Raw genomic sequence first — 13,984 nt, forward strand, 5'->3', positions numbered from 1 at the left:
CTGGAATTAATGGTGCACACCCACACGCTCAGCTAATTTCTATATATTTAGTAGAGACAGGGTTTTGCCATGTTGACCAGGCTGGTCTTGAACTTCTGACCTCAAGCAATCCACTTGCTTTGGCCTTCCAAAGTGCTGGGATTACAGGTGTGAGCCACTACGTGCCACCGTGCCCAGCCAATATTTCTTTTTCCTATAAGGGCCCACCCTAATGACCTCATCTTAGTTTAATCATCTCCCTAAAGATCACATCTCCAAATAAAGTCACATTCTGAGGTATACTGGTGGGTAGGAATCCAACGTGCTAATTTTGGGAGAAACACAGTTCAACCCGTAACAATGTGTGTTAGTCATGATCCTAGCACAGAGCCTGGAAAATAAGTCTTGAATATCTTTTTGTTGGAACTGTGTTCCAAAGCTTGGGATGATACTGAGAAATCATAAACTGGAGTTCAGGAGTTTGTGATCTTGTGGAAGAGAAAGACAAAAAATGTACTGTAATGTAGAAACTATAATCAAAGTAAAATCAAAACATAAAACAGTGTTAGAGGAAGTAAATCTTTCAGGATACTAACTTCACATAGATTTCTGCTGGAAATCTTAAAGTTGACAATTTTATGCCTGTGAACTTGGGTAATTTTCTTGCTTTATAGACACCTTTTATTGATCTATAAAATGGGGAAAATAATTCATACTGCTTTATTGTAATCATTAGGTAAAATATATAAAAGTATCTACTACAATAAAAAGCAAAGGCAGTATTAAAAATATATAGTATGACATGAGCACTAAATAATCATAATGCGTCTGCTGACTATTGAAATGATTATTGGCTATAAGGAACTGGCATGGCTCTCTTGGTGCCTAATGTATGGGTATCAGCTCTGAATAAACTTATAAGGGTCGTATGACATATAGATTTCTTTCTTTTTTTTTTTTTTCTGAAACCCTATACTGAAAAGCGTTTCCTCAGGAATACTCAGATTCAATAATGCACTGATTTCTACCTGAGTAGAAGGAGAATGCTGGGTGTGTGTTGATATATGTTTGAGAGAGATACTTTTATGTATTAGAAATAGGAATTTTTGTAGTTTTGAAAGTCTCCTTGGTGATTGTCACCTGTGCATTCCTTCTCCTAACCAACCAACACACAAACCAAAATACATCTAAAACACAGGCTATAGTTATTAAAACAGATGGTACTCGAGGTGGACCTTGTTGGAGAATTAGATCATACTACAGGCAGGGGAACATGTATTTTATTTTTTAGATACGTTCGGGAAATTGGTAGGAAGTGTTGGTTGATTGATGAATCCTATGATGAGGACCTGGGAATTATGAGTTATCTGGTGAAGAATGCTTAGAATGCCAGTGTAAGTTCTACAGAGAAACACCAAAGAGGAGATATAGATATGGATACAGATAAACATTTGGCTCACCAGCTTATGGAGGCTGGTAAGTCCAAAATCTGAAGAGTGAATGTCTCAGGCTTTCATTTGATTGGATGAGGCTTACTTATACTGTGAAGGGCGATCTGCTTTATTCATTCTACCTAGATAAATATTAATCTCGTTCCAAAACACCTTCTCAGAAACACTTAATATTTGACCAAATATCTGGGCACCCTGTGGTCCAGTCAAGTTGATACACAAATTAACCATCAGAGCCAGGAAAATTAAGTTGTAGATTGTTTCTTTTTGGTGCATATATATATATATATATATATATAAATTTTTTTTTTTTGAGATGGAATTTCACCCTTATTGCCTAAGCTGGAGTGCAGTGGTGCAATCTTGGCTCACTGCAATCTGTGCCTCCCAGGTTCAAGCGATTCTCTTGCTTAGCCACCCAAGTAGATGGGATTATAGGCATGGGCCACCATGCCCAGCTAATTTTTTGTATTTTTAGTAGAAACAGGGTTTCACCTTAGCCAGGCTGGTCTTGAACTCCTGACCTCAGGTGATCCACCCACTTCAGCTTCCCAAAGTGCTGGGATTACAGTCATGAGCTACTGTGGCTAGTCAACATAATTTTAATTGGCAATTATATACATATCTTTACCATTTAGAGGTTCTCAGATATGGGCTGAGGTATTCACTGAAAAATTTGGGCTCCTTAGCTAATGCTTACGGTTTTCACTATAAGTCTAAAGACTTTATCATATTCTGGTGTGAATTTTCTCTCTCTCAAATCACACCAAGCTATGTGACCTTTAAATGCTATAGACCAAAAAAGAGTTATTCAGTGTAAATCAGAGTACATGTTGAAATTATTTTGGGGGAACCTTACTTGTTATGTCATCAATATTTTGCCATCTGCCACTGGCCTTTTAGGAATTTTTTAGAAACTACTTAAAAAATAGGATAATGTAAAAACTAAAACTCAGAGGCTCATATCAGTCAAGTTGACAGGTCATGTATTATTTAATGTTAAATCTGAATATTTCATAATTTATTCCCAGTCTATTTTCAGGGAGAGAACAAAGACTGGATTTTTGTGTTAAAGTTTGTATAATTCTGGGATGTAAAATGATTTTGTGGTTCCCCTCAATATTTTTACTTCAACCTCTGAAATTTTCTAGGAAGTGCTTTATTAATATAACAGAAGATTAAGAATTCTAAAGACTTCTATTTTTGTTTTGATTTCATTAAACTCAAGGTAATCATTATGTACTTTGTTTTCTTTGAGAAAATTATCAGTATTAATCTTTGGAAAGAATTTTGTGCTTCATGAAAAAATGAATTATAAATATTTTGTGTGCCTTTTCTCTTCTCCTTTAGTTTGGGGATCCTAGAATAACTCTGGGATTGAGGAGGTTCAATTAACTCATTGGAGCCCTGCTCCTATAGTTATATTTTTTTCTATTCTGAACTTCCAAACACATGGTACAAGTACAGTCATTACTGGGTTTTTTTTGAGACAATCTTAATTGCCATTCACAATTAAGACTGTCAGTGCAGCATGCTTTTGAAATTATCGGTAGCAATTGCATAAAATGCTTCAGCCTAGATCCTAGTGGACAAACTAAGATATAAACAATGAGAATGAGTTGGCATCTGTTTTAAAGCAAATCAGAGATGCAAACATAGATGTATTACTCAAAATGTATATTCCATTGTCACATATGATTATGGCATGTTTAGTGAAATTTGAAACAAAGGCTTAGTGGGATGCAGTTGATATGGATTGTTTGCCAAACCCTGAAATATTAAGACTATAAAGAAGAGATTAATTTGAAGTCAGAAATTTATCGTATTTTTAGTGGACAAAGTTATTTCAATTTATGTTCTTATTGAATGTATGTGTCCATAAGAGCAATAACTCTGTCATCTATTAGGTGTTTTCTTGTACCAGGCACTAGAAATAATTTTACACATTATCTAATCCTTATTAAAATCTCAAAGTGTAGTCTTTTACGGATATCTCCTGCTTTCATCTTACATAGGTCTATTTTTTAAATGGCAATATTTTATTATACTGAGGGATGAATCTTCAAATCATTGTAATAGTTGGAAAATTCACTAATAGCAGAGGTCACTTCTTACTCAATTTTGAGTGGACAATGCCTAACACACTGAAGGCATCAATAAATGAAAAGACTTTTCAAGTCCATCTCCTTGCACTTGATTTGTCCTTTTACAGATGTGTGCTTCCTAGTACTCTTTTAAAAAATAAAATAAAAGAAAATTTGACTCTGCATAGAAATCGTTCTTTCGTCTCTTTGCATTTCATACATGCAAAGTGCTGCCAAAGTATCAATATGCTACTTTCAGCATCTGTTCCAATACAGAATTGAAATTGTATAAAATTTTAAAAATTGTCTTTCCCTCAATTTAACAATTATTGAATGCCTATCAAGTCTCCTATATCTGTAGTTATTAAATATGTTACCTTATTTAATATCATCTTTATAAAGGTTAGAGATTTCTTAATTGTAAAACCCAGTGAGACATGCACATAAGAGTAGTGTTTGTGTGGGTTTGAGTTTTTTAAATAGTTTTATGTCAGAAATGTCAAAGTCTCTGTGCAATGGGCAACGAACACAGCTCTTTCTCACGAAACTCACCATCTTCCAATTGCCACACGGAAGATTAAAGAAAACTGAGAAATTACCCCCAAAGTTATTCCATATTAGGTAATAAGCTATAGTAGAATATGTATATTTCCTACTATATATAAACACACACACACATATATAGTATATCTATATATATATACACACACACAGATAGTATCATTTATATATATATAAATCTATCTATACCCATAGATACAGTATCATCTATGTAGTGTCATATATATATCATATATGATATATTAGTGAATCTGGGTAGATAAAGGGAAAGCTATTTGTGTTCTTGTATCTTTTAAGTTTGAAAGTTATTAAATAACTTTCATATAAAACTCATATATATGATACAATATAGATATGAATAGGTAGATCTCTATAGATAGTATCATTTATATATATATATATATATATATATGGTAGATCAGTAGATCCTGTCTATACATAATATAAAATATAAATGTGGTATCATATATGAAACCATATTTATAAAGGTTCTATATGATAAACCCTTTCATAATTCCCACATCATAAAAAGTCAGTGCAATAGCTAAGCAGAGGTTTTTAATCTGGCTGTACATCAGAATCACTTTTGGACAAAAATATAGGCTAGTATCTTGTTTGTGCACTAGGCATATGTATTTGAAAATATGAAAGGAAAACAAGATATTTATGTTGATTCTGATGTGCAACCAGTTGATAACCATCACATTAGAAATTGATGATGATTTTGTATATGGTCTAATCTTTGAATGTAGACAGGGTGAGAATTTATCAATAGTAGTAAAGGACATATTGATTGGGTCCATAGACACTGTAAGAAATTGGCCTATCAGATGCAGACCCTGTGGAATGCAAATAGCTGAGATTAGCTGACAATATAGAAACCAATACAATAACAAATCCACCATGTTTCTTATGATGTTACTTTGCCTAGAATCTACATCCTTATGTTTTGCTCACTTATCTTAAGAGAAGTGAACTTTAAAGTCTCCTACTATTAATATAGCTTCATATATTTTTTCTTAATTTTTGTTTTCAGGAGAGGGTGCTTTTTTATTTTAATAACTTTCAAACCTAAAAGATACAGGAATAACACAAATAGCTTCCCTATCTTTTACCTACCTTGTTGTTTACATTTTACCTCACTTACTTTATCATTTCTGTGCATGTACTCCCCTCTCACCTTTTCCATATCACCCTTTCTTCTCCTCCTCCTCCTCCATCTCTTGACCTGTAGAATTGTGAACTACTTAATGAGATGGTGTTTAAACCACCAAATTTATAGTAATTTGTTACATACCATTCTAATAAAAACAATAAAATTCTACGTAATCCATAGGTGAAATAAGAAACCATAATAGAAATTAGATGCTTCTAATAATGTGATTCTAAATGAAAGATGTGAAAAGCAATGAAATATTTTAAACTAAATGTGAAGTCATTTAAATTGAGTGAATATATCACAATGTTTGAGGTACAGCTAAAATTGTTATTAGAGGAAAATTTAGAGCCTTAAATATAAGTAGTAGAAAAAAGGAAGAGAGTCAGCAACTTAAACATTTTTAAAAAGAGAAGCAGCAAACAAAACTCAAAGATAGTGGAAGGAAGAAAATACTGAAGAAAATGACAAGAACCCATAAACTAGAAAACAAACATACAAGACAGAATCAATCATGATTTCCTCGGATGACAGTAATAAAATTGTTAAGACCTTGGCAAGAGTGATCATGAAAAATATTGAAAGCTCAAGTAATCAGTATCAGAAATGAGAAAGAATCAATACAACTCTACAGACATTAAGACGTTATGAACAACATTATACTACTGTTAATGAGAATTTAGATGAAATGAACACATTCTTAGGGAAATACACCATACTATCCTGAGACAGAAAATAGAGAATGTGAATAGTCATTCATCCATTTAAGATACTGAATTTTTATTAAAAGCTCTCCCACAAAGAAGCAGTTGACTTTTACCAGTGAATTCTACAAAACCATTCAAAAGAAGACATGACACCAATCTTGCACACTTCTAGAGAGTAGAAAAAACACAACTCATTATGTGAGGATAGTATAATTGTTTAATGACAATATGACAGGACCTTGTAAGTAAGTAGAATTTCAGGCTAATTTTTTTTCATGAGCATAGAGCCAATATTTAAAAATTTTCATTATGAGATAAAATTATAGATTGGAAAGAAATAAAACTTTATCATTCATTAGGATGTTTGTATATACCGAGAATTTAATATCTATAAAACATCAGTTTATAAGTAAATTTAGCAAGGTTACTGACTATACAAGGTCTGTATCAAAATGTATTTTTGTACATAACAACAAATAGGAAATTAAAAATCAATTTATAGTGTTATCAACAAACAAGAATAAATCTAACAAAAGATGAAAGGGATCTGCACTGGAAACTATGAAGCAGTATTGAAACTTAAAGATTTCTGGACATGGGGGACAAATCACGTTAATTGGAAGGCTTGTTATTTTAAAGATGTCATTTCTATACCAAACTCAACAGATGTTTTTGTGGAAATGATGGTAAAAATTTATGTGACAATGAAAGATTGCTAAACAACAAATGTTTTTTATTTAGGGTAACTGAAACATGGCATAGGATAAATGCCACATAGATTTTTTTTCCCTTGAAACAGAGTCTCGCTCTGTTGCTCAGGCTGGAGTGTAGTGGCATGATCTTGGCTCACTGCAACCTCCGCCTCCCGAGTTCAAGCGATTCTCCTTCCTCAGCCTCCTGAGTAGCTGGGACTACAGGAGTGCACCATCCATGCCCAGCTAATTTTTATGTTTTTAGTAGAGATGGGGTTTCACCATGTTGCCCAGGTTGGTCTTGAGCTCCTGACCTCAAGTGATCTGCCACCTTGGCCTCCCAAAGTGCTGGGATTACAGATGTGAGCCACTGTGCCTGGCCAGCAAATAGATTTTGAATTCATTTTTTAAAAATATTTCATTTTTGTAAGTTGGTAGTAATATACCAGTTTTATTACTGTACACTTGCTGGGTAGAGCTTAGAATTTTATAAAGAAGGATATATGATGAAACAAAGCAAGGAAAACCTACATATGCTGTTTTGTATTAAATTATCTAAATGTTATACATTATTTTACAAATTTATGTAAATGTTTGTGGCACCATCACATTAATTGTTGCATTTGCAGATTACTTTTGTACATTTTTTTTTTTTTTTTTTTTTTTTTTAGTTTTCCTAATGTTTTCATGAGGAGCTTTCAGAAATAGAACTGTTGGGGCTTTAGCCTAAGACATTACAAAGCCCAGATTTCTCTAAACATGTAATTTCATGATATATAAGTTTGGGTTAACTTTGTTTTCAAAAGCCACTGTTTTTATGAGTTAACTTCTAAATGAAAGCCCTAGGACACTCTAGTATCCAAGACAGCAAAGGACCCGTTTGATTTGATCTCACTAACTATCCCACTTTAGAACTCACTACTAAATCATTTTATGGCTTTTGATATGGTTTGGCTGTGTCCCCACCCAAATCTCATCTGAATTCTCATGTGTTGTGGGAGGTAATTGAATCATTAGGGGCAGGTCTTTCCCATGCTGTTCTCATGACAGTGAATAAGTCTCATGAGATCTGATGGTTTTAAAAAGGGGAGTTTCCCTGCACAAGCTCTCTTCTCTTGTCTGCTGTGATGTGAGATGTGCCTTTTGCCTTCTGCCATGATTGTGAGGCCTCTCCAGCCACATGCAACTGTAAGTCCAATAAACTTCTTTCTTTTGTAAATTGCCCAGTCTCTGAGATATCTTTATCAGGAGTGTGAAAACAAACTAATATAGCTTTCAAGTAATTCTCTTGGTTGTTGGTCACACTATGTTTATGTGACTACCTACCTCAATACACATTAAAATCTTGTTTCTTTCTTATCATTTCTGATTGTTTGTAAAGCTCCTTTCTCCCACTCCTAAGCAAAACCTATTCCCCTTTCAAGAGTGAGCTCCTAGCTCATTGTATTTTAGAGTTATCTGATCTTGTCTCCAGTTTCTCTCTCCACAATGATGTTCTATAGCATTTACTGTCTAAAACATTCATTTGTGTTTTTAATTATGTTGAATTTTATTAGCATCATGTAACTCAGAAATACAGATTTATTTATTTATTTTTGGATTTGAATCTTTTTTCTACTACTCATGTCCCTGTGGCCTTGGCCAAGTTACTTCTCTGAATTCAAGCTTCCTGAATCTGTTACATAGATTCAGAATGATACTGATCTTGTATGGTCATCATGAGGATTCGTATTCATATATAGCATATAGCTCCTGGAATACATAATATTCTTGCTAAGTAGGAGATAGTAATAGCAGTGCTATTAACTGGTGATATTATTTTCAGTAACCTGTTCTCCCTGGCTTTGCTTGAAAGAATTATTAGCTATTGCTACATCCGTGATTTATATGGATCGTATTTTAGAGTTGCTCAGGTAGGAAGCAGTTGGGTCAAAAGCTAAACATACTTTTGATTCAGGAATGCTTTCTTAAAATTAGACTTTGTTTTCTTAATCCATGATATAATGCTGTGTAATGGCTCTTTAACTGGCAGCTATATAGGCAATTTCTCTATAGGATGCCTGAGACTTAGAAGAATTGGTGTTAATTATAAGACAGAAAGATGTGGATTAAGAAAAATTCTACTCAGACTTCAGCTCATGGTTGAACTTGGTATCATAATAACAAGAGGTCAAGTTACCTTGAATTAGGGTGCCTTCTGATTTGCCTGCTGTAGAGGAGGTCTTCATATCTTTTGGAAGAATGCATGCAGGGTTTTCAGAGGTGACATGACTATCACTGTGTCACGTAGTTTATAAATGTTAAACCAGACCATCTCAAGTCTTTCAGATGTGAAGAAAATTCTTTCATTTGCTTTTTCCAATAGTCAAAACAGGAAATTAATTGTATTGAGTTGAAAATCTAGAGGAATGTCAAGGAACACGATGTACTTAACCAGCGCACTGGATGGCACAATAAATCTGTGCCCAGGAGATAACCTATGGCCTAAAGAATGAATCTGTTTGAGAAGTAGAAATCTGTTAGGTTCTGGGAGACTCCTTATAAACATGGAAGGATTGAATTGCTGAACTTCAAATGGTTGTCACCTCTAGTTACTCCCTTTTGAATGCATCCTAAAATATCTTATTTCTGTTAGTTGCACAATGGCTGGTTCTTCACCCACAGAGTGTTTAATGGATAGATTTATGGACTTGGGTAATAAACTGAATCAGGGCCATCTCATTGTATACACAGATTACTCCACTTGGCCTGAAATCAAAACCTCCCTATTCTTAGTCAACAGCTAAGAACATCAGGTAAGTTTATGTTTCAGCATCCTAGGGCCTTGTTACATGTTTTGTTTGAAACTTAAAACTCTTTTTTTTTCATTTCAGAGATAATTTCCCAAGAGATTTGTGTAGTTATGGATTCAAAAGAAGATAACAAACATGTAGGTCATCTTCTTGAAGAAGTGCTAAAAAGTGAATTAAATGTAAGTATTCAAAGACTGATTTTGATAAATTCTGATTGCCAAAAACTTTTATAGCATAAAGATATCTTTCTTGGAAAAAACCATAAAAATCCTTTAATCGTAATGTTCTTATTATTTTGCCTCGATGAGATCCTTTGGTCTGCCAGCAGTTAGGATCTGAAACATACTCCGTCACCCTTTTCATTCCTTTTGCAGATTTTCTTCCAGTCTCCATGTGTGATGTCCTTTAGGAAGCCCTGCCTGATGCCTGCACTCCCCAGAATAAGGCTGAGACTTGTCTTAAGAGGCATGGTGGCCAGTACATGCTAGATGCTTAGTAAAGTTTGTAGACTCTATGAAGATTAGAGAGATTAAGAAGAGGGAGGGGGAAAATAAGAGGCATGATGACAAAAGGTGAAATAATCATGATTTTGGAAAAGCGAGTGAATGTGAAGTGACCAACTTCGTAGTTAAACTCATATCTAATATTAGGGCTAGGAAAATAGAAGATGCAATAAGTGTGAGGGTGTGGAACTTTTTATAATTTTACCACCAAGCACTGCCATTAATCATTTTTATGACAACTTTCAAGCATTTTGTTGCCAAACTTATTTTTGTATATTTTAATTAATTACCCTGTTTTCATTAAAATATATAACTTCTAATCAGAGTTTATGTTAAACATGGGATGACCTTTTAACATCGTACATAATTCTCATCAAAAGCAGAGGGTAAAAGTTCATTTTAGCTTTGTAATTTTTTTTTTTTTTTTTTTTGAGATGGAGTCTCACTCTGTCACGAGGCTGGAGTGCAGTGGTGCGATCTCAGCTCACTGCAACCTCCATCTTCTGGGTTCAAGTGATTCTCCTGCCTCAGCCTCCACCACACCCATTAGCTGTGTAATTTTATCATGATAGTGCAGTTGGAAAGAGAACAGGCTCTGATATCAGACTGCTTGTATTTTGGATGTCAGCTCTATTTCCTAATTTCCTTGTCTGTACATTGAAAATGTTAATAACATCTACGTTCTAAAGTTGCTGGGTGAGTTGAATAAAATGAATATATTTAAAGTGCTTAGAGAAGCATCTGGCATGCAGTACGTTTTCAATGAATTTGAACTATAATTAAACTTTCAATGATAAGTTGACAGAGTGGTGTGACAGTATTAGATAGTACAGACTGTTAGTTCTCATACTTTAGTGCTATATAGATACATGAGTTGTTAAAATTAACAAATTAACCAGTGTCTTCTACCTCCTCCTTTCTGAAGAATCTAATTTGAATTAGTATGCTTTAACTTAAAGTTTATAGCTGAAAGATGACAGTGAACTTTCTACTGTATATATTCTTACATTCATGTTATTACCTACTATACTTTCTCCCTCAAACCATTATTCTTAGTCATATAAGTAAATATATATGTAATAGTCACTACAAATCCTTATGTTGATATCTTAAAAATCATTTCGGTTTTCTGGAACTAATCCTTCAATAGATGTTCTAGTGAGGGCTCATGGGCACAGTATTCCCAAGTTCTTCCATGTGAATAAAATTATTCTTTTGCTCAAAATCTTCAAGGTGGTTTTGGCTAGATTAAAAACAATCTTGATTCAGTAATTTTTTGTTGAGTATCTTCGATATGCCAATCTATTTTCTTTTGTCATAAAGTATTTTGGTCAAGTGTGATGAAAATCTGACTTTCTTTGTCTTATAAGTGATTTAGTCTGTTTGCCTGGATGCTCAAATAATTCTTTTCCTTTAAAGTCCATTTGTTTTACTACAGGTTTCTTAATTATGGTCATTTTGGCTGATATTGCTAGGTACATAGTAGATTCTTCTGTGTAGTTTCAAATATTTTTGTATGACATTATTTCTTCAGTATTTTCTGTTTGGTTACTTCAGTTTTCTTCAGAGATTCCTGTTGCCTGAAGCTTACATGTTCTTTGGCCATCTACAGCTATTACCTTCTCTTGAGTTTTTCTAATCTCTTAATTTCTTCTTAATTTTCTTATTTTCCATCTTTTATTTCTGTTCAGTCATTACCTTTTGTGTTTTTTTTCTAATTTAGTCTTCATTTCTGAAATATTTTTTAAATTTTTTCTCTTCTCATCACCTTGTTTCTAAGTTATTCCAAGTCTGACTTTTATAGTTGTCATTTTCTTAATTTCTTTTAGCTTATTAAATATTGGGTTACAGTATTTATTTACTTTATGACTGGGTGTTTCTGATGTGCATGTGTTTCCTGTAGGGATATTATTTTGCTTTTTAGTCTTTTCTTTTCCTTTCTTTCTGTCATTAATATATCAAATAATATATATATTTTTGAGACAGGGTCTTGCTCTGTCACCCAGGGTGCAGTGCACTGCTACTATCATGGCTCACTGTAGCCTTGGCCTTGGCCTCCTGGGCTCAAGCGATCCTCCCACCTCATCTTCCAGAGTAGCTGGGACCACAGGCACACACTGCAATGCCCAGCTAATTTTTTTTTTTTTTCCTTTTTGTAGAGAGAGGAGTCTCCATATCTTGCCCAGGCTGGTCTGAAACTCCTGGCCTCAAGTGATCCTCTCACGTTGGCCTCCCAAAGGGCAGAAATACAGGCATGGCTGCTGCACCTAGCCCTATTGTTCCTTTTTAAGTAAAAGAGCTTTCTCTAGTTTTAGGAGGAAGGGATAAGTCAAAATAACACCTCTGTGTCCGTGCTTTGCCTGTACTTTGTCTTTCCTTTGTTCCTAGTGCACCTCTTTTGGTCCATCTAGACTTCTCAGGTTGGTGCTTTAACATACAAGGGTGCTTCTGTTTATTGGTTTTGAATGTGCTTTGGACCCATACCCCCAGATAGTCCTAGCAGAGAACCTTCATGTGGCTTCTTTGTTTTCAACTTTGAATTAAAGCCTACAAAGGATTTATCCCTTGGGAAAGGGATTTATCTATCTACAAAGGATTTATCCCTTGGGAAAGGGAAAAATCCTCCCTTGGGAAAGGATTTATCTAGTTTTATATACTTTTTGTCTTCTCTTATAAAGGTAAATTTATCTCATGACATTTTTCAGCTAGTTTTTGTTGCTATTCCCAGAATGGAATGGCCTGCTAAGGTATCCAGAAAGTATCTGATGATGATTTTGTTGCTTTCTGTCTTTCTTGGTTTACTCCCATTTTTTCCTACAGTTTCTTAAACTGTGTGTGTCTTTATATGTGCTACCAATTTATCCCTACCCACTAATATTATTTTTTTTAGACACCGTTTCACTCGGTTGCCCAGGCTGGAGTGCAGTGGCATGATCTCAGCTCATCACAACGTACGCCTCCCAGGTTCAAATGATTCTCATGCCTCAGCCTCCCAAATATTGGTTTTATAGTAGATAATGTCTGTAGGTTTTTGGTTTTGATATCCTCCTTGCCTTTTCTGTTTTTATGAAGGGTCTGCAGAGATTCAAAGACTAAAATGATATTTCTAGGGTTCCAGAATCTTTTTCCCCTTTATTCTTTGTGTGCTCTCCTGGCCATTTATAATTTTTAAAGAGCACTTACATTTCTCTTTTAATTTCAAGTATTGAATTCATCTATAAATATAGATAGACATAGCAAATTTGGAATTTTTAAAAAATTAGGTTTGACTTGAAGTTAGGGATTTCCTTCATATAATAAAACTAAGAAGTATTCATATATTCAAAAGTGAGAAAATCACCGTTCCTCAAAAATTTCTTAATTGTAATATCTTCCTTTTTGGAGATAAATTAGACTTTTTATTTATTTTTAATGAATAGCTAATGTAGAACTTCTAAAACTGAACTTTGGATGTCCTGTTATTTTACTCAGAGAATCTTGGTTCACCTTGAAAGGAGATATCATTCCTGCTAAGCCTTCCCTGGCTTCTAATTTGGTTAAAAAGAATTAAAAGTTTAAAAACCTGTTATACCACACAGACTTAAGAGAATGCTTTCTCTTAGAAACAGCCACAACAGGCTGGGTGCGGTGGCTCATGCCTGTAATCCCAGCACTTTGGGAGGCCGAGGCGGGCAGATCACGAGGGGAGGAGATTGAGACCATCCTGGCTTAACACGGTGAAACCCCGTCTCTATTAAGAATATAAAAAATTAGCCGGGCGTGGTGGTGGGCGCCTGTAGTCCCAGCTACTTGGGAGGCTGAGGCAGGAGAACGGCATGAACCCTGGAGGCAGAGCTTGCAGTGAGCTGAGATCACACCACTGCACTCCAGCCTGGGTGACAGAGAGAGACTCCGTCTCAAAAAATTAAATTAAATTAAATTAAATTAAATTAAATTAAAATTTTTTTAAAAAGAAAAAGAAACAGTCACAACACTGATTATGCAGTGTCAGGAGTAGTACTGAAATGGGTAGTTTCCCTGACACCTTCATAGGACTGGCTAAGGGGTTGGCTCATTAAC

General features: G+C 34.6%; 1 protein-coding gene across 3 annotated transcripts in view; it reads left to right on the forward strand.

Moving 5' to 3' along the window:
- The window catches only part of CRPPA (CDP-L-ribitol pyrophosphorylase A), a 332,461-nt gene that overhangs the window by 134,743 nt on the left and 183,734 nt on the right, over nucleotides 1-13,984 (forward strand). For all 3 annotated transcript variants that reach the window (XM_001105001.5, XM_015133927.3, XM_077996995.1), the window contains exon 6: nucleotides 9,504-9,601. In XM_001105001.5, coding sequence (XP_001105001.2) covers nucleotides 9,504-9,601 — 98 coding nt within the window. The remainder of the gene's footprint in view (nucleotides 1-9,503; nucleotides 9,602-13,984) is intronic.

This window comes from Macaca mulatta, chromosome 3 (genome assembly GCF_049350105.2).
Source record: "Macaca mulatta isolate MMU2019108-1 chromosome 3, T2T-MMU8v2.0, whole genome shotgun sequence".
In the NCBI taxonomy this organism is placed as follows: domain Eukaryota; kingdom Metazoa; phylum Chordata; class Mammalia; order Primates; family Cercopithecidae; genus Macaca; species Macaca mulatta.